At 36.8% G+C, this 24893-nt stretch overlaps 1 protein-coding gene across 2 annotated transcripts in view; it reads right to left on the reverse strand.

The window, feature by feature from the left end:
• LOC101941277 (sodium channel protein type 2 subunit alpha-like) overlaps positions 1-24893 on the reverse strand; it is a 114186-nt gene that overhangs the window by 25464 nt on the left and 63829 nt on the right. For both annotated transcript variants that reach the window (XM_065561780.1, XM_065561782.1), the window contains 5 exons: positions 23857-24030; positions 20812-21168; positions 17394-17879; positions 2032-2152; positions 856-1010 (listed from right to left, as the gene is read on the reverse strand). In XM_065561780.1, coding sequence (XP_065417852.1) covers positions 856-1010; positions 2032-2152; positions 17394-17879; positions 20812-21168; positions 23857-24030 — 1293 coding nt within the window. The remainder of the gene's footprint in view (positions 1-855; positions 1011-2031; positions 2153-17393; positions 17880-20811; positions 21169-23856; positions 24031-24893) is intronic.

A 24893-nucleotide genomic window follows, 5' to 3' on the forward strand; every position in this document is an offset into this window, starting at 1 on the left:
AGAGCTTATGTAATTTGAAATGGGATAGTGGTGAAGAGTGACGAGCTTTTTAGAAACAATTGCCATTTTGTGAAATCTTATACATTCCAAAGATGACAAAAAATTTAGAAAATCATAATAGTAAGACAACAATGAGCCAGGGTGGAGCATGAAGGGGATGATTTAAGCAGAATGAGAGCTTCACCAGATAGTTCAAATGGCCCCAAATCCTAAAGTAAAATAATTTGAAGCCATAAATGTGTACATGTTTTCATGTCAAAACCATGATTTGCATATGATTTTGATGTGCACTCATACATCGGCCCAGGTCCTCTCAGAAGTAGAGATGGGCTCACAATTTAAAATTTTGGTCCAAATCCAAACAGTAACAAAAGTCAGTAGTATTCAGGTCCAAAACTTCTGCAATGAGTAACCACTATAAATTCTGGGTAACTCCACTGGCTTTAATAAAGTTACTCCAGATTTACACCAGTCTAATTAAAAGCAGAGTTTAGCCCAGTGGTTTTGGTTTTGGTTTTGGTCCATCTCTAATCAAAACATATGTGAATTTTAGCAAGCCTTCCAACCTTGGTCCACATTTCAAAACTGTAATGAAACATGAAATGCAGGAAGTTTTAGAGTGATTTTGGGTTTCAGCATGAACATTTTGCACAGCTGCGATTAAAATACATCTATCAATACTTCTTTATCTTGCACATTATAACGTGAGTGTTTGCTTCTGCTGATTCCCAAATATTTCTTAAATTGAATAGATTTTCTTACTGATCAAAAACTATCCTGTATGCAAACATACTTTTAATAAATCACCCTTCTAAAAACTTATTTTTCAGAATATGTCATAATTGTTTCACTCACCAGAGCGCCACTGCTCAGAAGAATCATGAAGACAATGAATGTCTCAAACCAGTTGTGTTCAACTATGCTGTAGCAGGTTTTCCTAAGATTCCACCAGTTTTTGCCTTTGCCATCTTCTATACTTACTTGACAACATGTGAACTTCTGCACACAACCTGTAAACATATTAAATAACTAGAAATTGGAATAAAATAGCAACTTATTTTGAAGTAGTTAATCACTCTGGCATCCAAATTATTATAAAAATTCTTAGTTTGATAGCCACTCTCTTTATGAGATACTTATAAAATCTGATACTGGAATCCCCTGCTTGCCGTTACAAGGTTCTGAATATCTGAATAGTGATAGTAAATAGATTTAAACTACATTTAGGAGTGAAACCATGGAGAGAAATTGACAGTGATTTGCATTTACAACTAAGTATGAAATTGACTTTAAAAATATCTGTCTATATTACACACAATCTATGAACTACAGTAGAACCTCAGAGTTACGAACACCTCGGGAATGGAGGTTGTTCGTAACTCTGAAATGTTCATAACTCTGAACAAAACATTATGGTTCTTTCAAAAGTTTACAACTGAACATTGACTTAATACAGCTTTGAAACTTTACTATGCAGAAGAAAACTGCTCCTTTCCCTTTTATTTTTTTTTAGTAGTTTACATTTAACATAGCACTGTATTTACTTTTTTTTGTCTCTGCTGCTGCCTGATTGGTACTTCCAGTTCCAAATGAGGTGTATGGTTGACTGGTCAGTTCGTAACTCTGGTGTTCATAACTCTGAGGTTCTACTGCATATCCAAAACACAGTAGTGTTTGTGGCTGTTGGCCCATGTCAGTTCTGTTTCTCTCAGAAAAACAGAGTTGCTCCAAATTCTAAGGGCCTTCTCTATTGACTACAAAACACAATTATAGGATTGGAAAAATTAATACTGCAAGTACCTTAATATTGAGATATAATAGCGATTGAGCAGGGAGGAGAGTTAGCCACCTTCCAGAGAATTCCTACTTTGACAGTTGATTGTTATCACTGAGAAGGGAGTAGCTTCTCTTGGCTAGTGAAACCAGGAAGGCCCATGGTGTTTCAAGAGCCAACTGTTGTAGAAGCAAATTGTGATTGAATCAAGCCCCAGTTTGCTAACGCAATCTTTAGGCAATATTGTGTTTTGTTACCTTCTGTAAAACAGGCTATTGGTTCAAGAGCTTCTTCAGGTTCAATCTCAGCTTGTTCGCCCTCTCCAGGAGGGGCAATATCAACTGTGCTGCCTTCAGATGAGCTGGATGCATTTAGCTTCTGAAAATAAAATCCCACAGGAAATTTTTTTTTCTCACTAAGTATATATTATTCATAGAAGACATTGAAATATGTCAGTGCTCCACAACTTTTAAATAAGATTATCAGTAAATATATATTGATAATATGCATTACCATAAGTAAAATCGTAGTATTAAAATCTATGTAGTGTGGTTTTGATGTCTAGAATATCTTCTTATAGGAAATTCTAAAAAATAATTTGTCCACTAACCTGATCCATGTGTAAGAATTCTGAAATTAAGGTTCAATAATATTAAAATTGGTCAATTTGCATATGCCATACTGTTAGTTATTTCACTCCCTATTATATTGGATTAAACTGTGAATGTCACTTAATCTTTCCAGCACAATGACCAAACCAATAGAAATCAGCATATCTTCATGTCCACTACAAATGGTATTTTCTCTAAAATATACAGTGTATGGATTGAAATGTTGAAAATTAGATCTTTTTTCCGGTAGCAATCCTTATGACAGTACACATGACCTGTAGTATAAGTATCTTACTGTAATGTCAGTTGAGAGGAGCAGCAAGTTAACTTTAGGACAAGCCACTATTTTGCATTATCTTCCACTATGCATGTATTATCTTTATACATAGTCAAATCATGCAGTCCTTACTCAGGCAAAACTCCTACTGACTTCAGTGGAAGTTTTGCTGAGGACTGAAGAGTGCATGATTCAGGGACTGATCCAAATGCTCCTGAACTCAATGGAAGCCTCTCCACTGACTTTAGTGGACTTTGAATCAGGCCACTGGTCTATTGGCAGTTTAAGGCTATCTATTATTCTGGCACCTGTATTTGCTTTTAAATTTGCAAGTAAAACTATTTTTAAATGCATTTATTTCTGAGCACAACTAAAGTGAAAACAAGTACTCATCAAAGAGTTTGTAACATATTTTTAGCTGTTCATAGTTTGTTGATTTGTGTCTTGAATTACTTCAATCAGCAATACATTCTTATTCAGTTTTAAATAGGTAATGTAACCAAGTCTTCAGCCCTAAAGAAAGCACCGTAGTGAAATACATCATTATAGACCATGCAGCCGTAGAAGTAATATGCTACATCACTGTAATTTAGATTATAGTATGGGTAAGAAACTGTTAGTGTTATTGCCATATAATTTATAATGTCAGGAATGGCTACATACTCTACAGTTAATTTTACAGATTTATATAGGAATTGATGTAAGTACATCGAGTACACTACATACATGAAACATTAATACTGATAACTGGATGTTGATTGGGAGCATTATTTAAAGATTGATCCTGTATTGTATTAGAATACAGAATAACTTAGAGGCATTATTTATATTGAAAATTTGAGTCTGATTCCTGATCATGAAATAATAATCCTAGTTTAGGCTAAAGTACTTGGATGCTGATGTGCCTTATCCTGAGATGTTGTGTAAATCTGTGTAGCTCCATTGACTTCCAATCAAGGGGAGCATGACCTCCGTTAAGCTACACAAATTTACACCACCCTGAGGATCTAGCCTGACACCTTTATCAGCCCAGGATATGGATACTACTGAATCAATAGGCACCACTCTCAGGTAGTTGTTACCCTGCTGAAATATCTAATGAACAAATATTTAATTGAATAAAATGATAAACAAAATGATTGATTAAATGTGGACATGACAGCTCCCGAATCTCATGTTTGTGAACATATAGACATCAAATTCTGAGGATATCAATCAGAATGCTGAGACTTGCACAATGTATGGAAAACTATAATATGGTTGAAAGGCAGTGACTGTATCTGAGCTCTGACTGGCTGTGACAGTCTGTTTCAGTATAAACCTTGAGAAAATGTTACTTTATGATTTCTTGTGGCTTTTTTGGAATTTTGTGTAGCTTTTGTAAAGGAGATGAACAGTTGTGAAAACTACATTTTCTATTGATCTTTAGTTAAGGACTGATATTACATCCTTGCCTTCCATTAACTCAGGAGACAGCTTGCAGGATCAGGCCTTAAATTATTTGGAAACAAAGGACATGATCCATACATAATTGAAATTGATGTGACTCTTTCCATTGACTGCACTGGGCTTCTGTTATCTTGAAAGACATCAATTTAAATGTTTCATCTGATAGGTGTTGATGCAGCAGAATTTAAAATTTTCATTTGATAGTTGGTGATTGTAGCATTAATGAACATGATTTCTGATTGGAAGATCACATCTCTTTAGTGCTTTGACCTACAAGAGACCAGTTTGTCCACAAGTATTGCTTTTGAAAAGAACACTGGATAATGTATTTACTATTTCCAACTAGTGGCTGATTTTATTTTATTTTATTTTTTTTACTGGTACCTAAAAATCAGTCATTGAACAAACTGCTTGACTCACACTGGAGTAAAACACAACTTTTAAAAGGGGTGTTTTCTTGTTCTCTCTCTTTCTCTCTCTCTCTCTCTTTTCTGATAAAGAATGCTGTAAATTAAAACAACTTATTTGTAATGTATTAAAAAGTGTTCCATAAAGAAAAAGATATTGGAAGATAAGGAAATGATTTGGTTTTATGGTAGATCACATGGACCAGGCTGATCTCTTAATCAGGTTTAGGTGAGCAATGCCTCTCTCCCCAGATAAGATGGATCGTTTTAAGCATTTTTGTAAGAATTTCCAACTTCGTTGATAGAAAATTGCAGGATTACGTTTCGATATCCAGCCCTGCCCAAAGACACTGTTTCAGTGAATTAAAGTCACCTGTGCTACATAATGATTAGTTTAGCCACCTTTGACATCACAGTTGTATTGCATAACTATGATTGTAATGAAATAAAAATCAAATTTATATATAGGATTTGTCCTGAAATAGAAAAATCTCTAACAAATAGAACAATCCAAAAAATTCCATATAAAGTTATTTTTAGAAACCATCTTTCTCTTGTAAAATATTGTGTGAGCCATCATATACATGAAACATACAAGCAAGGTGTGAGGAGGGTAAGATAATTACCTCAGGATTTGGATAACATTGCAAACTATTCTAGCTTTACTTGGCTACCAGGATATCCTCACACCTCCCTCCTCATTCCCCCCATCCTGATGTGCATTCTTTTAGTTTACAGGAGGAATAACTAAGTATCAAGCATGCATGTATGTATATATTCTTAATTAGGCATAATTGAGCTCATTGTTTATTTTATATATATACTATATATGTATTATAAAACACAAAAAGTGCATGTATGTGGTGTAACACACACACACACATATATATATATAATCTCTCACACACTTTCTGGTTAATATTTTGCCATAAATCCAGTTTAACTCAGTTTTCATAATAGGCTTTAATAATAATATTAATTCAATGATTTCCAAAATTAAAATATGTTAAATAATTATGTGAGAATTGCCTCTAAATTGGTAACATTTATGAATAATTTAATTACTAATCTTCAATATCAGAACATGAGGAAGATCATAAGCATAAAAATATTGAAAGTAGATATATTTAAACCAAAGAAAGAATACGTTTTGTAAATAAGTAGACAAAGACATGTAAAACAAAAACAAAAAAATAATGTAGATTATATTGACATATTTTAGGATTTTGCTTTCATCATTTCATTGTGGATATCATCTATGTACCAAAGGAAGAAAAAATTGACAGTTACTAGCACATAACCTAAATGGAGGTGGAGGGGAAAGAAAAGGGGGGGAGGTGTCCCTTTAAAAAAGGAAAAGTAAGATTTGGGAACTCATACTCTAATTTTATATCTGTTTATTTACTAAGAAATAATTATAAGCCTGAATTTCTTCCTGTCACTGGAAATATGAGAAGTTCCTTCTTTAAATGATGAAAAGCTGTACATGGTCAGAATAAAAATATGATATATTTAAACTAGGTAGAATAGAACTCATTTGTGGCCTCATCCTTCACCACTGAAATCAGTAAGAGCTTAGTCACTGACATCAAGGGCCAAAGAATAAAGGCTGGTAACTATCAATCATTAATACTTCCAGTGATTGTCAATGAAAAGTAAAGTCAGTTCTTTAACTCTTCTTGCCCAACACAGGACTCTGTTGCCACTATTCCACACATCACAATTGTTACATTTGTTAAACAGCAAATTAGAGAAGTGTAGATTATTTTCATTAATATAACAAAGGGTGCAATTCCTTAGCATGCTCTTCATTTATTTTTCAGGCAATCTCAAGCAATCTCAAGTGTCGAAAATCAAGTGAAGTAAATTACAAACCCCCCTAAAATTAAGAAAGAATGTTTGTAGTTTAGAAAAGGCTTTAATGCTGATTTTTCTAATAGTAATATCAATAAAAATATCAAGAAAGGTCAAGGTATTGTATGAATTACAAAATAATTCTTTGTCAAATTGATCAGTACCTGCAGAGAGGTGTCTTATTCTATACAGGGATACATTTGAAACTATTTGTTTATGATGTAGCATTCTCAAGGCCTGTATCAGCAAAACAACCTGCTTAAATTAGAGCAGAACCTCCTCTCCACCCCCCAGAGTATCAAGGAAAAACTACTTCTATGAGCGTAGTGTTGTTCTGAAAAAATATATAATTATACACATTATTGTATAGAATGTGACAAATAGACATACATAGTAATGGTTTAGTAACAACCAGAATATTTGAGTAACTACATTCATTAGAGTGTATAGTGAGCCTACGCACTCTTCTTTTAAAAGTAGTTTATTTTCTGATTTCAACAGCTTAAATCATCAAAACAAACCTTGACCAACAGCATGTTGTTGGGCCCATTTCCATCAGAATGCATTCACTTAAGACCCATTCTTGCTCCCATTTAATTTTGCTCTAGATTTCAATGGGAGCAAGAGCAGGCTGCTAAAATTTTAAGCTTTACAAAGTGCTTCATGATTCAAAGTGACAATAATATAAATAAAGGGACTCAGCCATTACAAATTGCCTTTAATAGTCAGCTATTCATTTCAAACTTTGAGTTTTGACTGTTACAAATTGCTGTATAATTTGGTTGACAAAATATAATATAAATAAAGGAATTCCCTATTCAAAACCATTAATCTCAAATATCATGAAGTTTGCATGTATACTACAAAAATAACTTTGCTAACTACATCTCTTAGAGCTTTATTCTGGTCTTTTGGATTAGCTCGAGCATATCTTGATTTATATCATTATGATATTTGCCCTGAGACTGAAACAGGGTGTATGCCACACAGTACTGTGAATTTGTATGAGCCCATAAGGTCCAGTAAGGGAGATTTTAGTTATTGCCCAGTTAAGATCAATTAAAAATATAGACGTAAAATGTCTAACCCGTACATAATTTTAACAGTGAAGGCTGAGTTATGTCTCCCATGAGGCAAAATCTTATGAGCGGGTGCATGGTGGCATTTTTCTTTTGAAAGACATATTGTGCCATAATACCTCCTGGGTATGTGGGGAGGACAGCACAGAGTTAATCTTGCTAAACCTTTAACAAGATGGATCAAATGCTCCCCCCAGCACAGCCATCTTGTTACATAGGAGGATGGAAGGCATCCCTGTGACTTCTCTTTTCTGTAGTCCACTCAAAATTTTGGTAGTAACCCTGCAGTTGGATTCTTATCTGTGCAGATTCCCTTTGAAGCCAGTGGGGCTCCATGTGGGCACAACATTTTGTCCCTATGGGTCCAGTTGCAGGATTGGAGCCTTAGTCCTTACAAGGTCCCTAAACTGCTGCAATCATGTCAAATTCTACTCAGAGCTACACTGATGTAAGTCCATAGCAATCCCATTCAAGTAAGTAGAGTTGCTCCTGATTTACACTGGCATTAGAACAAAAATAGGTGCATAACTTTTATAAATGTTATAAACTTTTATAAAACTTTTATCAATTTTTGCATCATATTTGCTTTTATCTGTCCGTGAAAGTTCTGTCAGTTATGCTGCAATGTAGAGTACATTTGCCTTTTATTAAAAACAAACACTGTAACTGCAACTTTTTAAAAAGAAATGTTGATTGCTTAAATTACTGTGATTTACATTGAGTAATGTGAGTCCCAGGTTTGAAACACAGACTCAGGTATCATAACATGTGCATTCTAAAATAATTGTATTTGATGGAAGAATGTTATTATGCAAATGTTTTTTAGTTTCTTTGGTTTTTGGAAGAGAATGTTTGTAAAGGCTTTTTTTTGGCAGTTCTGTTCTCTCTTCTCTTCTGTGAAGTGTTTTTTGTCTATTTGCTTCTGCTGAATATTACTTTTGGCATAAATTATGTGTCCTGTTCATATGCAGTTTATGAAAATTCAAGATATGTGGGTGCCCAAATGAATACAGAATATTGCTCTTAGTACCTAGCAAGTTTGCATTAAACATTTCAAAATATAAATAAATGTAAATATTTTTGTGACATGAGTAGATTTTGAAATGTTCCAATTATATTCATTAAGGAATTTAAATGTGACAATAAGCATTACATAAATCATCTAGAACTTCCTTTAGTAAAACAATACATTTATAAGGGCTGAATCAAAAAGGGTTGTTTTTATATTTTTAAAAACTATGCATGCTCCCTTTTTTCTTTGTTCTTTTAAAAGTTGAACATTCCTTTAATGGTTTGATCCATATTACCAAAACCTGAAGAGCATGCAGTTATTGTTAAAGTACTTCATCAAAAATATCTAGAAGAGTCATTAGCAGAGTCAAATGTATGTTGGGGTTGCCAGTCTTGCCTGACCATGCTGTGATGTGAGTCACATGACTCAGCAGAGAGCAGCTGTGCATGTTTCTACTATCTTGCAATGGATGGGGAAGGAACATAGCTTAGTTGCATGCAGGCCAGTCAATAGCCATTAAAAAAGTGATACGTATAACTTGCTTAGGTAACCTGTGTAAAAGTGGTGATACGTTGCTCTACCTGGTTAAAAAGCACCAGAGCTGCGTTCTTGATTGCTCCAGCTTGGTTTTACCCCTGTGAGAAGTAAGAACGGTAGGCAGTGAAGTTCAAGATTATAGTACCTCTACTTTTCTTCTCTTTGGAAACTCTAATTCAAACATGGCTTCAAAACAGTAAAAATATATTTACTAAATATTTTATCAGTTGGCAAAAAGGAGGATACATATTGGCTGACAAAAGAGTTCAACAAACATTCCTAAGGATTGACTGTAAGTTTATATCTAGTATCATCAGATTCATATAAAATACAGGAGCTGAAGCTAATAACTGTTCTGCAAAATTGTGGCTCACAATTAAGAAACAAAAATGAACTAACTACATAATAATATGGCTAGCACAGATTTTGAAAGTATATGATAGCTTTAAAGATAAATCTTAACAAACATTATTTTAACGCTTGGCAGAATATTCTTCGAATTTTCACACTTAAATTGTTTACTCTTCATTTAATTGACCGTGTGCATATTTTATCGTTCTAAACTGAATGCATACAATAAACAAAATACTTTGAGGTTTTCTGTTTTATAGTTCCTGCTTCCATCCTTTTAACAATGGTAGAATTTACATGTAGAAATACCTCACAAAACAGTGAATTCTCCTTGAATTTCTATCCAAATTAGATATTGTGAGGTACTGTATTATGTAAAAAACTATTTTAACATTATTATTTTATGACTATTTGGCTTTCTAAAGTTTCTTGATCCATTTGGGAAGGAATGGGCCAGCTGGATGGTTGGACCTGGCCCATCAGTGGCATTTGAGACAGTGGGCTGACACGTTACAGATCCAACCTATCAGGCACTCTAAAGAAGCTGATACTTTGGATGGTGTAGTGCCATTTGGGAAGGAACTGGTCCTTTGAATTGGCCAGGTGGTAGGGAAGGGGAATTCAGACTATTGGTTTGCAAAGCTGTGAACACATTGATCAGGTCAGTACAGGTGATGATATACGATGATATCATAGTCATTCACAGCTGTAGGAAGGGGCAACACCTTCTCTTTTTCTACTATTTACTGATCTTGGGTGAAATCCTGGACCCATCAAAGTCAACGAGAGGCCAGGATTTCAATCTTTGTTCTGAGGATTAGGGGGCATCGATGTTAAAGAATCATTTTAATGTTGCTAACCTGAACTATTTATTGCTGATTTCAGATATTAACTTGAGACTTATTCCTCCAATTTTATGTTGATTCATATAAAATATATATATGCAGTGAATTCTGCTTAATAGCAATCCATATATTAACAACTTCTGGTTAGTAGCAACATTTTGGTGGGAACCAGTCCTGTCCAATTGACCTTAGTGTAAATGGGATTTGGATATTGGCAACAGCATGACGCTTATTAAGAAAGGCCCAGGTGCAGGTTTGCAAGGCTGCAGCCAGGGCAGGAAGTGTTGGGATGTGCTTTCTCTGCCTGCAGTCTCACAAACCTGCCTGCAGCCGGGTGCTCAGCCCATTCCAGTGGTTCTGGTGCTGCAGGGGCTGTGGAAAGGACAGTAGCAGGGAAGGAGGGTGCCACCTGGAAGCTGGAGCTGCACTGTCTCTCTCTATGCATTCTCCAGGATGTGCCCTGCTGAGGCGCTGCACCGCAGGAAGGAAGCACTGGCATATGCTGAGCCCCAATCACCTGAAAGTGCAAGGAGAGGTACTGTGCAGCTCCGTGAGCCCCCAGTGCCTTCACTTCCTGTAGAAAGTCCTGGCATCTGGGTTGCTGCTCCCCTTCCCGCTGCTGCCCTGTGCACAGGCTGGTTTACAGGGCTGAAGCCAGGGAAGACATGTCCCAGCACTTCCTTCCCTGGCTGCACCCTCACAAACTTGACTTCCACTTATTGGCAACTGCCAGATAATGGCAACTCTTTGCTGGCAATTGAGGGTTGCTAATAAGAAGAATCTTCAAAATAAGCATCACCTGTGGTCAGGAATCTTGGAATTCTGATTGATTCAGTCCTTTTCTTCAGATAGTCATGAATCTGCAGTTGCAAAGTCAGCTTTCCACTAACTGGAAAAATATCTAGAACTCAGTTCTTCTTCTCTGATGCACCAAATACTAATTCTGACTTATGATCTCCCAGATTGTTTACTTAATAGTCTTCTTGCTGGCAGGGCTGCCCAGAGGATTGAGGGGGCCTGGGGCAAAGCAATGTCAGGGGCCCCTTCCATAAAAAAAAGTTGCAATACTATAGAATACTATATTCTCGAGGGAGCCCCGGGGCAAATTGCCCCATTTGCCCCCCCCCCCGCCCCCCGGGCGGCCCAGCTTGCTGGCATTTTAATCCACTTAATATTTGCTAACTGGTACAGAATACAATAGCTAGGATTCTGATGTGTGCGAAGGTTAACCCACTCCATACATTGTATTGATCAGCCATATTTTATACTCCACAAAGTGGCACTACGATAGTTCCACCTATGTTCAGGGTCTTCTATGTTCACATAGGGGTTGGGGGAGGGCATTCCCAGTGTTATTGGAAAGTGATTTGTGATGTCTCAAGGCACTGTAAAAATTGTAGCTGCTTTCATTGTTGTAAATGAAACAATTTCCAACTAGGCAGTTTTATTGTTTAAATGAAGACCTGAAATTCACAGGCAAAAATGTGTGTGCAGCTGCCCAGAGTGCATGTATAAGTATATATAGGGGTATTTTAGGGTCCACACGGGAAAGGTATGCCAGGTGCACTAAGTAAATACTACCAGGGAATCTGTCGGAGATATAGATGGGTAGTGACAAAAGAACTGCTATATTTTCAAGTACATGTAAAAGAGAAACATATAGCTGTCTAAATGTTTCAGAGTAAATAACGATCATATTCATTTAAAAGTACAAGTATATCTCCAATATGTCAGCTGTCGAGACTTTTCTTAGGAAGACGTGACGAGCCTGTGGGAGACAGTCATGTACCAGCCAAGCTGGTATTATCTCCTCCTATGCGCAATGTTTAATTGAACCTATGAAGAGATAACCACACAAAATGCCTCTTTTGAAGGTATCAACTGATAAAGAGCTAGCAGACTTCTAAAAAAAGTGGTGTGTGTTATGACTAGGAGGAACTTAGATACTGTTTTGAAGTCAAATGGGACATGTCTCTGGAAGGTCTATGAGTGCAATATCATGAAACAGTTGTAAAATACAGGGACGATACAGAATAGACAACTTCATTTTTCCAAAGTCCATTGCTGATTGTACTGAATATTTAGACTACATCTAGCATAGCACTGAGTACTCTGATACTCCGTCAATAAACTGTATTATGAAGAGACAGTTGCCTCTCCAAAGTTAAGATTGTAATTTAGTTTCCATTCTAATACCTCTTACCCTAATATCCTACAAATGTCATTTTTCCTTTAATATTTGGCAAATGTAGGCCAGGGAAACTTTTTTAACCAAATCTGAGATGATTTGGATAAGTTACTTTTGGAATATGGGACTCAGAAACAATAAGTATTTTTTGAAAGAATGTCAAATGATTTTGCCACATTTTATCTAAAACACAAATTGTCCTAGAAATTTCTAATGAGATTTATTTGAATGATTTTGGTGAGATCTCTAGAGGACACAACCCTTTTAAGACAGGGAAAGGCACATTTGGTAAGTTATTTATTCACTGGCAAATTAGTCACACCTTTCTGTCTTTCTCGTTCTTTCTTCTTAAAGTAAATCTCTAGCCTGTTTCCTGTGGAGACAGCCTTCAAAAATAAAACTGATTGCTAGAGGGTTTTTGCACTCTGATTTATTTGGGTGCAAAACCAGGAAAACTGAAGTCCATTCTCTCAACTACCAGCAGCTGTAATTTCCAACTCAATTACTTGCTCCTGTCATCTTCCTCAGCTTCCTCCACCCCACTTCTGTTATGTCTTGTCAATGGAGACAGATAATCAAATAAATGTTTCTAGTGCTCTCCCCTAAAGTACTGCTCTTAGAATCAGTGGCTATGCCACCAATGACACTGGAAAAAAATTGTTAATACTTTAGTACCTGAGCCAACATAGCTTTCCACAACTCCTTCCTGGTAAAATGAAGTTCTATTGACGGAGGTGTCTTCTGAGGGCATTCTGATGTGCTAAGAGTACTCTAAGAACCCTGTGATGTTTGGGGGAAGGGAAATGCTGTCTCATCCCTTACCCCTGGTTCTGAGGTACCAGACCTTCTCCAAGCAGGAGTTATGTTTTAATGGAATCCCTTGAGAGAGAGTAAGTGGAGCGGATGATATTGTGTGTCTCCAGAGGTCTAATTTTTAAACACTGGGATAGAAGGTATGTGTAATCTTCAGCCTCCTGTGTACGAAAGACAGCGAGTAGCAGAATCGTCAATATGCATGGGTTAGGCTGGTGGCAACAGAATCTTCACAACTTGCTCATCAAGCATCAGAATTGTTTCTCACATACTCCCAGCAAAGGGCAGGCAACAGCATTTCTACACATACAAAAGAGGTACAGATAGTGACATCTTCCCCCACAGTAAGAGACAGAGCTAGTCCAGTAGGGAAGAATGGAAAGTAATGGGGCTTGAGATAAAAATAAACATGGAACTCCTAACTACCATGGTACCATTCCTTAACTACCCAACACTCATTTATACACACTGTAAATGTGCATATTTGAATGTTAGGTAGCTAACCGCTGCCAGTAATAGTGCACGAGCAGAGACCAGCACAAGCAGCTGGACTCCAATTTCTCTTGCTACAGTGATTACTACAGCCCTATGGAAATCAAATTTCCAGGGCCATCCTGCCCCCGATGCAGAGTGCTTGCAGAGCTCTTAAGCTCCACATGCTTGTGCTGATGAATTTTGCAGCCTTCACCAGCCAGCTTCCATCCAGCCAAAGTCATCTGACCACTTCTCTCTTAGGTTCCTTGTATTGACTCTTGCTTGCAATGCCAGGTTTTCCTTCCTGAAGACTTAATGATTCATCAAAAGCCTGCATGAGGACTCTGGCTCATGTGGATATACTAAGGTCTTGGGGACTATAGAATAGCTGAAGGGAGAAAAAGCTTTGATGGAGAGATGAAATGGAAGTATGGAGCCTGAAGAAGCAAACAGAGGCTGGAGAATATGGAGTAGCTAATGTGTAGAAGTCAACTGGGAAGTCAAAATCCATATAGAACTTCTAGGCAGCTTTACTCTATCCCATTCCCTGACTCCAAGTGCCCTACAGAACTTATGAGCCTCCCTAGTTCCTAATGCATATCATAAACATTTTAAAAAAAAATTCTAAGGAATTTCTCAGAAAAATAACTTTGCTAGATTGGAGAAAAGCACATATCATTGTATTTATCAAACACAACCATTAAAAAAGCAGAACATTTAGAAGTAAATGAAAACATACGGACAATGTCACACAAACAATATTAAATGTGTGTGTGGGGGGAGCTCTCAGGCGACCTTGTCCATTCATACCAAAAATGTTGACCACAAAAACCACAATGGCTTATTCTTAATCTTCAAATGGGTATGCTGACAGGCTTTCTTTAAAACTATGTGTAATTAATAAATAAAGGCATACACTTCACATTCCTGATTAGACATATAGCATATATAATTATGGGAATACCATCTTTCCATAAATCATATCTGATATTGGCTGTTGAAATATATGGCATTCTTTGAAAATATGGGAGCTGTATGACACACTGAGCGAAACTGGTCTATCATTTAACATATAAGCAAGGGCATTCAGAGACTCTCTGCAGGCAATGGAAAGATTGTAATTTAGCTTGGAATACAGAGGTAGCTACATATTTAAGGACAAGCATCAGCAGGGGAGAAATTCTGAGTGTGTATATGCAAGTCCAAAGGAGCATTAGAAATAATGTATCTCAGAGACAGAAGTTGGTAAAGAAGGTAACATACAATATGGAATAAAATTGGAACACAGAATGGACATCGTGCTGGAGGCCAAGTTAGTGACACAGATGCTGGACTTGATCAAACTTATCATCAATATGCTAATGAAAAAGATTACTTCAGGGCTAGAATTCTAATGCAGGTAACTCACCCCTTGACTTCAAAGACTCTCCAGGGTATAAGGGAAATGAAGGAAAGGAGGAGTGAGGTTCTAGGGAGAGAAACAAGGAAGTTCCTCTGAAAGACTCAAGGTCACAGAACCAGTGACTAGAACTTTGGTATGCCAGAGTGAGAAGAAAAAGGGGTTGAGAAACTAATTGACACAGCTTGCTAATGCTGTGACCATCATAATTTCTTTAAACTGAAACGATTAGGCCTGCCTAGTTGAGTGTATGGAAGCCTTAGATCTAAGTGTGTGTTTGATACCATTTAGATTTATTCTCCTCTCAGTTTTTAGTACATTTTATTGTATTTGACATTTTTGAATCTCAGACTGTTTCTGAGATAATCTACAGTTCATCCTGTTGAGAGGTCCTTCAGCTCCTGAAGGAAGTTAATGATAGGGGATTGTGCCTAAACCCTATTTGGATTCTTATTCAAAAGTGCCAACCAAGGTGTTTTGATACTAAGGCCTGGTCTACACTGGGGGAGGGGTGGGGAGGGGGAAATCGATCTTAGTTACGTAACTTCAGCTACGTGAATAACATAGCTGAAGTCGACGTACTTAGATCTACTTACTGCAGTGTCTTCACTGTGGTAGGTCGATTGCTGACACTCCCCCGTTGACTCTGCCTACGCTTCTCACTCCAGTGGAGTACTGGAGTCAACAGGAGAGTTCTCAGCGGTCAATTTATCGCATCTTCACTAGACACGATAAATCGACCCCTGCTGGATCGATCGCTCCGGAGGTAAGTGTAGACATGCCCTAAGTAAGCCATAAGGTACAGTTGGTTCTCTGGCTGTGGTGAGCCTGAACCATAGGAAGAGGCTGAATACCACAGACAAGAGACAAGTTTGAGGGGCCAAGGTGACACATAATAAAGAATTATTCCTCACAGTTCAGTACGGTTCCAGGTGCCATCTATTATATGTGCATCATTAAACAAAAAATAACAGACTACCCCTCCATATGCAGTCATGAACGTGTAGCTCCTAGATAGAAAAAACAAAACATACTATAATGATGAAGCATCACTCATATTGTATACTTTCTGCACTCCACCCACAAGCCGTACAAGAACCAGGTCCATTCTAAATTGAGGATGCTTATAGCCATAGATTGTAGACATCTTAAAGCCCAAATTCCTGGATTTCTAATATTTTTCAAAATAATTATGTCCTTGAAAATTTGTTTTGAATTTACTTACCCTTAACTTATAATATGTACTCTGAGTACTCCACTGTACAAAGTTTTTCTTTGTCTGAGAATCAAGTATCAGAGAGGTAGCCGTGCTTTAGTCTGTATCCACAAAAACAGTGAGGAGTCCGGTGGCACCTTAAAGACTAACAGATTTATTTGGGCATAAGCTTTCGTGGGTAAAAAGCCCACTTCTTCAGATGCATGGAAGAAGTGGGTTTTTTAGCCATGAAAGCTTATGCCCAAATAAATCTGTTAGTCTTTAAGGTGCCACCAAACTCCTCGTTGTTTTTGTCTGAGAATATTATCTATACCCATTAATCTCCAGGGCATCAGCCATGTCTATTTTGAGGAAGCTGTTGGTTTTTTGGTTCGGTTAAAAAAAATCTTTTGTCTGCTTTTGCACAATAACAAACACTTAGTTACATTAATAATAGTATCATTTTTTCATGTAAGCTACTGCTACAGTGCTATACAATATAATGGTTAGTCTGTACTCCTGCACAGTTTTAAGGTACTGGTCTAAATGACACTTCAGCTGGTCTAAAAATTGCTTCATTGGTCTATTTATTCTATGATGTCTTAGTATTCATCTTTAGTAATTACCCACATATATATTTTTACTTTTCATATATATATATATATATATAATAAAAAATTAGCTTAGGTATGTGCAGAGAGATACCCTTGAGTCATCAATTATAATATTCGTGGGCCTTCATCAATACTCAGATTTCACAAGCTCTGATCATTGTTATAATTACTACTGAAATGATGTCTTATGAAATTTGCATCATCTCCTAAAACTTCACATAATAAAATCTGAAAGAAATGCTGTATTTATAAATCACACAACTGCTGTAATAAGTAAGCTAATAAGTAGACTATTACTTTTTCTTTTTTCCAGACTGACAGTGAAAATGCAGCATCTAAGGAATCCTGATGCATAATTAGGTAGATCAGTGCCAAATTATCATACACATTACTCTGAATGTATAGTATATTTATACAATACAGTAAGAGATTTATTAAACAATACTGAAAATCAAATTAAATAATGAATAAATATGTGCATAATTACTTATTTTTCATATATAAAAAGTCCTACCTCTTTGCTTTCTTCCATATCCGACTCACTGCTAAACTCTTCTGTGTTTAAATTTTCAAAATCTGATTCTCCAATAGCAATAGGTACTGTCACAGTAAGGCCCGGATTGTTTATGAATGACATATAGTCATTTTCATCAATTACATATTTTTCCACACTGCTGCCTGTTCCTACACCACTGGTCGTTCCATTCCCATCTCTGAGACAATTAAGATCTTTGCTTATTTCAACGACAGTATGGTTGGAAATGCAGCTGTCTTTCTTGTTGTTTAGATCTTCAAGTGCTTTGATTTCCTCTAATGCTTTTTGCTTTCTAACAAAGGCTTTTTGCACGAATTCCCGTAATTTTTTTTTCACATAATCTATTCCCTTCTGAATCCTTGCAACAGCAATCTGGAGATTGTTCATTTCATTATCATCATCTGTAGCAGCAAGGTTATCTGAACTAAATGAGCTCAGTAGCAAGGCCAGAAACAGGTTCAATACCTAAAAGATGAGAAAACATAGCTGTATAATATATATGTGTATATAAGAAATTAGTATTTTTAAAGGACACTATCTAATTAAAAATTATACACACTATTTGTTTTTAAAAAGAAACGTATTTAATTTATTTTGGATAATCAAATAACAAACAACAATAAATATGAAAGAGTTTTACAAAACTTTACCCACACAATGAAAATAAATCAGTTTAGCTTCCAAAATTCTCACATACTAACATATTACTGCTGGTGTTGGATTCTAAATATCTCAAGACAATGTTTATTCATTTAAAAATAGCTTTAAAAAGTTCTGTGTGACTGTATCAACCAGAGTGTTGAGAGAACACTGTCCAAGCCCTTTTGAAAGATCTGGTAGAATTTAACAAGGATAGAATTGGATTATATAGAAACTATTGTAAAAAACTACATAATTTAATGGTAAAATTATGTCCTCCTTAGATTGTCTAACCACTCGTAAGACATTTATAGCAGGAATGTAATTTTCAGCCAAATCCTATAGGATGGCTTAACAACTATATAGAAAGGTTAACAATCTTTATTAAATCCTACAGTACTCCCATAAGGAGTATTTAAAAATACTTTTTAAACACCACTGCTTAGAATACTACTTAGCAAACAAAAAATAAAATTATTATAATTTTCAGTTTTGCTTATCTTTCCATTTAGCACACAATGATTTCCTCTGGGTTTTTTTCGGAATTTGATATTACAATGGCCTTCTTTGTTTGTTCGTCAGAAACATTAATGAGGCTAGTATCAATACTGCTCTGAGAATATGGTTTATTATTTATACTGTAGGCTAGAAGATAGTACACAAAAGAACAAACCATTTTTATTATTTTATTTTACCAAAGTCTTCCATAAACTCGGGCTATTTTCTTTTAAATCTTCATAGCAATAGACAATTATACAGCTATATGTCTATATCTAGATAGATATATACAAGATTGATATATATCAAACAATCTGGTGTAAACTTCCTCACTAGAGTACTCTTTTTAAAGTAGTGGTCTGGATAGTTTAAAGGTCATGGGATATTCACACTTTCACATCTTGGAGTAGAAGCTGTCATCTGATGGCTGACTAGTTGTAATCTCAGTCAGTCTATTTCCTAATGAACATGTGTCCACAAAAATTTAAGAAAAACACAGGGCTCTCAGTCAGAGTGTAAATCCAGGACAGATGTCAAACAAACAAAAAAACCAATCACTGTACTTTTGGGGTGATCATACTTTCCACATGTGCAAGTGTGCCAGACATCTCCTTTCTGTTCTACTAAAGGGCCAATTCTGCAGACCTTGCACATTCAAACCTTCACTGAAGTCACAGAAATATGTGGGCACAAAGAAATGCAGGATCAGGCTCAAATATTATGCCTGAGGAAAAAGAATATTGTTGAAATGCAGAGCCGGTTTCTGCTGCCTAGCAAGCCATCTAGAGCTCTGCACACTTCTGCTGACTTCATTGATGGCCTAATGACGAGGTTGCTAAGTCAGAGAAATGAATGGCAGTAGCCATGTTGATTGCTGTAGAATCTCTCTCTCTCTCTAATATATGCAATAAAATATATGTCCAAAAGAGGATGAAATATCAACAAAAAAGGACATTTTCTTTTCAATCAACTCAAAGTATGTTACAAAAATGGACAATAAAAAAAAAAACCTTAAAACTAAAATAAAAGAACAGGAGACTCTTATCTTAAACACTACTTCCCAGTTAGAAACATATTTTTTCAAAAGTTCTAAATTGGCCAATTTAATTTACATTGGGCACAAACTTGGCACTCTAGCTGTCAGCTTGGATGCAAATTCTGTTCTGAAAATACAGCTAATCAGTATGTCATTCTTATTCTTCTAGTTTGTCATGAAAATAGTTTAAAGCAATTTTAGAGGACTCCACAAATGGTGTAATTTTAAAATAGAAGTTTTACAGGCACATGGTGGGTGCAAATGCATATTGCTCTGGAAGTTTGTTTTATAATATATACAGGTATCTTGAAAAAGTAACAATAGCCAAACTTTGAAAACTTATACACCTAGTTAGGTAGATAAAGTTGGGCATCTGAATCCAACATGTACTACATAATTAAGCACAACTGAATGATTTATGAAATTTAATTGTGAGTTTAGTTTTTTATTAATTTAAGCTAAAATCACAGTTGTTGACCATTAAAGACCTTATACAATCCATGCAAGAGTCTTGTGTTTATAAGGACACCCCAGTATTCTTTGGAGCATATATTTTCTAGTACAGGGACAAAAAGGGGATAACAGCTGACAGAGTCACAGAGGGCTAGATTTTGTCTTCATACACAACTCTAAGCAAGGGATAGTGCAGCATACACAGCACGAAACCAGATTAATAGATTCCAAGGCCAGAAGGAACCATTGTGATCATCTAGTCTGACCTCCTGTATAACACGGGCCATATACTCTTCCCCAAATTATTCCTAGAGCATATCTCTTAGAAAATTATCAAGTATTGATTTTAAAATGGCCAGTGAGAGAGAATACACCTAAACCCTGGGTAAATTAACCCAGTGGTTAATTATCCCCACTGTTAAAAATGTACACCTTATTACCAGTCTAAATTTGTCTAGCTTCTACTTTGTGGGAGACACTCTGACTCAGACAACACCTCTGAGTTAATTATTTGCTGCTCACTCACTCCATGCATGGGAATAAGTAGATGTGCAGTATCTGCTTACTCCTGCACACCTGGACGCAAGCTTAGGGTACCCTACACTGCAGTGTAAGGGTGGGGTGGGGAGCTGTTCCTCCCTCTCTCTCCTCTGGTGGGAATGTAGTCCGAGCCATACAGAGGTTTTTACAAAGTAAGCATGGAAAACCTTTATTTGTTAAGTGTTATATATACTTTTTTGTTGGAAAATGAATATCTGAAAAATTACATACCACAAGGTTTCCAATGACCATGACCAGCATGAAAACAATAAGGCACATGGCTTGGCCTGCAACCTCCATACAATCCCACATAGTCTCTATCCATTCTCCACATAGCACTCGGAATACAATCAAGAAAGAGTGGAAAAAGTCATGCATGTGCCAGCGTGGAAGTACGCAGTCTGTAGCAATCTTGCAGACACAGTCTTTGTAGCTTTTACCAAACAGCTGCATACCAACCACAGCAAAAATGAAGACAATGATGGCCAGCACCAACGTCAAATTTCCCAAAGCCCCCACTGAGTTACCAATAATCTTTATCAGCATATTCAGTGTTGGCCAAGATTTTGCCAACTTAAATACTCGGAGCTGAAAAACAAGAGCAAAGGAGCATTTTAGTACTAATTACAATGAAGGTGTGTCTTGCATCTCCATTTATAAAAAGTTCTGTATTGTAAAATATTTCATTTTATAAATTTAGATGCCATTTTCTGTGGATGCAGTCTACACTATATTTGTAATGCAGAACCTGTAGGGCCTGTTCCCAATTAAAGTTTAGAAAATATAAAAATGTCTTTTAAAATGAACTAAAGAAACTAGGATGTGAGAATATGGCTTGTAATAATACTGGTAAGAGAGCTAGAAATGGATATTTTTAATGTGTAAATAATACATCAGCTGATAAATGTTGAGATAGTTAAAATTTTCACAAAGATTTAGGAAAGTTTAATGGATTATCTGGGGATTGAGAAAGACACAGGGGAGTGAATGGGGAGGAAAATTCCATATTTAATGCAAAAAAATTGAATTGGGGTTGCATTTGGTTAGTTTGCTGCAGTGCATCCTCCATGTGGCTACACATGAAAAGAACCCAGAAGCTTAAACTATTGCGTAATGCATTAGCTCATCTCTAATGGAGTCTGAGTCATTTTGAATTTACAGCACTGTTACTCCATGGACTACACTGACAACCTTTCCCCTTTTGATGCCATTCAAGGGATTGGTAAGCCCTAAATGGACTTGGATCCACTACAGTACACTAGATAACATTTCCTGTCTGATCATAGGTTTAAATAATCCAAGCCAATCCAAGCTAAAAATGTTCTTAGCAGAAGCTTCCTACCTCTATTCTCCCTACAGGTCTTTGAGAGTGGTTTTTTTGATGAACTTCCATCCTGGGGGTGATCTCGAAACAATCATTCTGAGAGGTGTGACCTATGCTGTTCAGTTTACTAAAGTGTCAGTTTAGAAACCCAATTATGCTAATTTAAAGGTTCACATTGTAAACTAATCACTGCTCTTGAAAGCATGTGGAAAGATAGAGGAAGGATCATAATATTAAAATCTTTACAGTCTGTTGCAAGTGACAGCTCATTGTGGTACCAGCTCAGTGTGTGGGGGGAGGGTATGGTAGATAATCAGCACTTTCTCCTCTCTCTCAATCAAGCCCAAGGAGCCTAGTAGAGCCTTGCAAGGCATGTGAGCCCCACCAAGAGAAGTCAAATCAGTGAGCACACACAATCCTATTTTTAATATCTGCACAAACTGCTGTGGGCAGTTTTGGCAATTCACACAGGAGTGTGGTAGGGCCTTTTGGTTGGGAGTGTGGAGCTGTTTTCCATTTGAACTCCTGAACGGAGAGGAATATGCTACAGTCCTTAGAGGTGCATAGTAGTTTGCACTTCCCCACATCAGATGCAGTGCTCAACCTGCAGCAGCTCCACCCTGTCCTCAGTGCGCTGTCCTGCAAGTAGGGTCTTAAAGGAATGATCTAGTCTTAATTAACAGTGGACAAATTTTAAAGCAATATTTTGATAATGATAAAGTGACCCAGTATGGCCGTTCTTATGTTCTTATGATCTCCATTTAAAAAACAAATCAAAACATTTTCTGTCCATAAACATAATATGGTATTTGAAGTTGCTAGATGCCACAGCAATGGATGCCATAGAAAAACCTAAGCTAGTTAGTTATATTTCCTAGTCTTAGTATTGGGAAGTATTACAGTTTTTGAGAAACTACATGTGGTATCAACTGATAAAAGTTGACTTTTTAATAGTGCATATTGTGGCTCCAGTAACTATATGTACATTGGCCTGTAAAAACATGACGTTTGGATATAGGGTGATAAAAAAGCAAACATTTACAATGGTACCATATAAATATTTCACTGAAACATACATTCTTAATTTAGGTGATGCCACGGTAAAGTCAATACTTTGATATGGTACTGTGTTACCTCTAATGGAAATCACTGTAATTATTGCTACATTTTGTCCTCTCTTGCTCCATCCTTTTTCCATTGAAGCAAATATATTACAAATGGTGAATGGAGGTGAGGAAATAGAGAGAAGGCAAAATGTTTGGAAGGCTGGGGTCAGGTCAGGACTTAACTGATGATTTTGTGTATTTTTTATGGTTGTATTAGTAATTATGTGCTTGCACGACCTTAACTAGCTTTTAATAAATGTATTGGATTGGGGGAAGACAGATGGATAAGGTACATTAATAAACATATATGTATATATTGTATGTACGTATATTAATATGATATATGATACTGCCTTATAATTTACATGCCATATTTTACATTCTGATCATATCTTTAATAATATCTTTTATCACTCCATCATTTGCTGTATTGTTGATAAAAAGACTTGAAAAGTACCATGTTTTGCTCCCTCCCTTGATAAATTAGATTAAATTATTGACAAAAAATTGAAAATGTGATCGTATATCTCACGCTTAATTAATCAAAGTTATCCATCAGTGGATTTTAATGAGAAAATATAAAAATGAGATTAAAATATAAGGGGTTTGTACATGTCACCTGAACCTTGTGTTAAAAAAACAGATTTATTACTATTGGACCTGATTTTAAAAATTAAGCATTCACAATCATTCTTCCACCAGTATTATTCCACATCACATTGTGCATGCAGTGAAAATAGAAGTTTTTTGAATGAGCCATATAAACATACTGTGTCTGAATTATAAGTATAATTAGGACCTGTAAATAAAAATCCCCACGTAAATGTTATTTATTAATATATTTACCAATCTGAATGAGCGGAGAACTGATAATCCTTCAACATTTGCAAGACCAAGTTCCATTAAACTAAGGCTGACAATAATACCATCAAAAATATTCCAGCCTTCTTGGAAATAATAATAAGGATCCATGGCAATTATCTTTAAAACCATTTCTGCTGTGAAGATCCCAGTAAATACCTAAATGCAAAATGTAATCAATTAGTCTATTTTACTAGAAGTTTGTTTATAAATGTATTTGAGCAAATTTCTACAATCCAACTGTAGACTCATAGACTTTAAGTCAGAAGGAACCATCACGATCATCTAGTCTGACCTCCTGCACATTGCAGGCCACAGAACCTCACCCACCCATTCGTGTAATAGACCCCTAACCTCTGGCTGAGTTACTGAAGTCTTCAAATCATGATTTAAAAAATTCAAGATACAGAGAATCCACCATTTACACTAGTTTAGACCTGCAAGTGACACGTGCCCAGTGCTGCAAAAGAAGGCAAAACTTTCCCAGGATCTCTGTCAGTCTGACTGAGAGTAAAATTCCTTCCAGACCCCAAATATGTCACTCAGGCCCTGAGCATGTGGGCAAGGCCCACCAGCCAGTCATCCATAGGCTTAGGGTTACCATTCGTCCGGATTTACCCGGACATGTCCTCCTTTTTGTTCTAAAAATAGCGTCCGGGGGGAATTTGTAAAGCACTCAAAATGTCCGGGATTTCCCCCCTCCCCCGGCAGAGCAGAGCGAGCAGCTGGGAGGGCTGCAGGAAAGTCCCGGGCTGGACTCCGGAGCAGCTGTAGAGGAGCCGGATCCGCCCTACATTCTGAGCCGGCAGCTCTCCCCTGCAGCCCGGTCCAGCAGCACTGTGCAGGGCCAGGGACCGGGTTTTGTTGCGCTGGGGAGCGCAGCCACGTGTCCGGCTCGGCTCGCACAGAGCCCAACACCCTGTTCTGAGCAGCAGGGTAAGGGGGCCAGGGGGCAGGAGAAGGGGCAGGGAGGTTCTGGAGGGGGCAGTCAAGAAACGGGGGGGGGCTTTTTGGGGGGAGTG

The sequence above is a fragment of the Chrysemys picta genome, chromosome 11 (assembly GCF_011386835.1).
Source record: "Chrysemys picta bellii isolate R12L10 chromosome 11, ASM1138683v2, whole genome shotgun sequence".
Lineage (NCBI taxonomy): Eukaryota > Metazoa > Chordata > Testudines > Emydidae > Chrysemys > Chrysemys picta.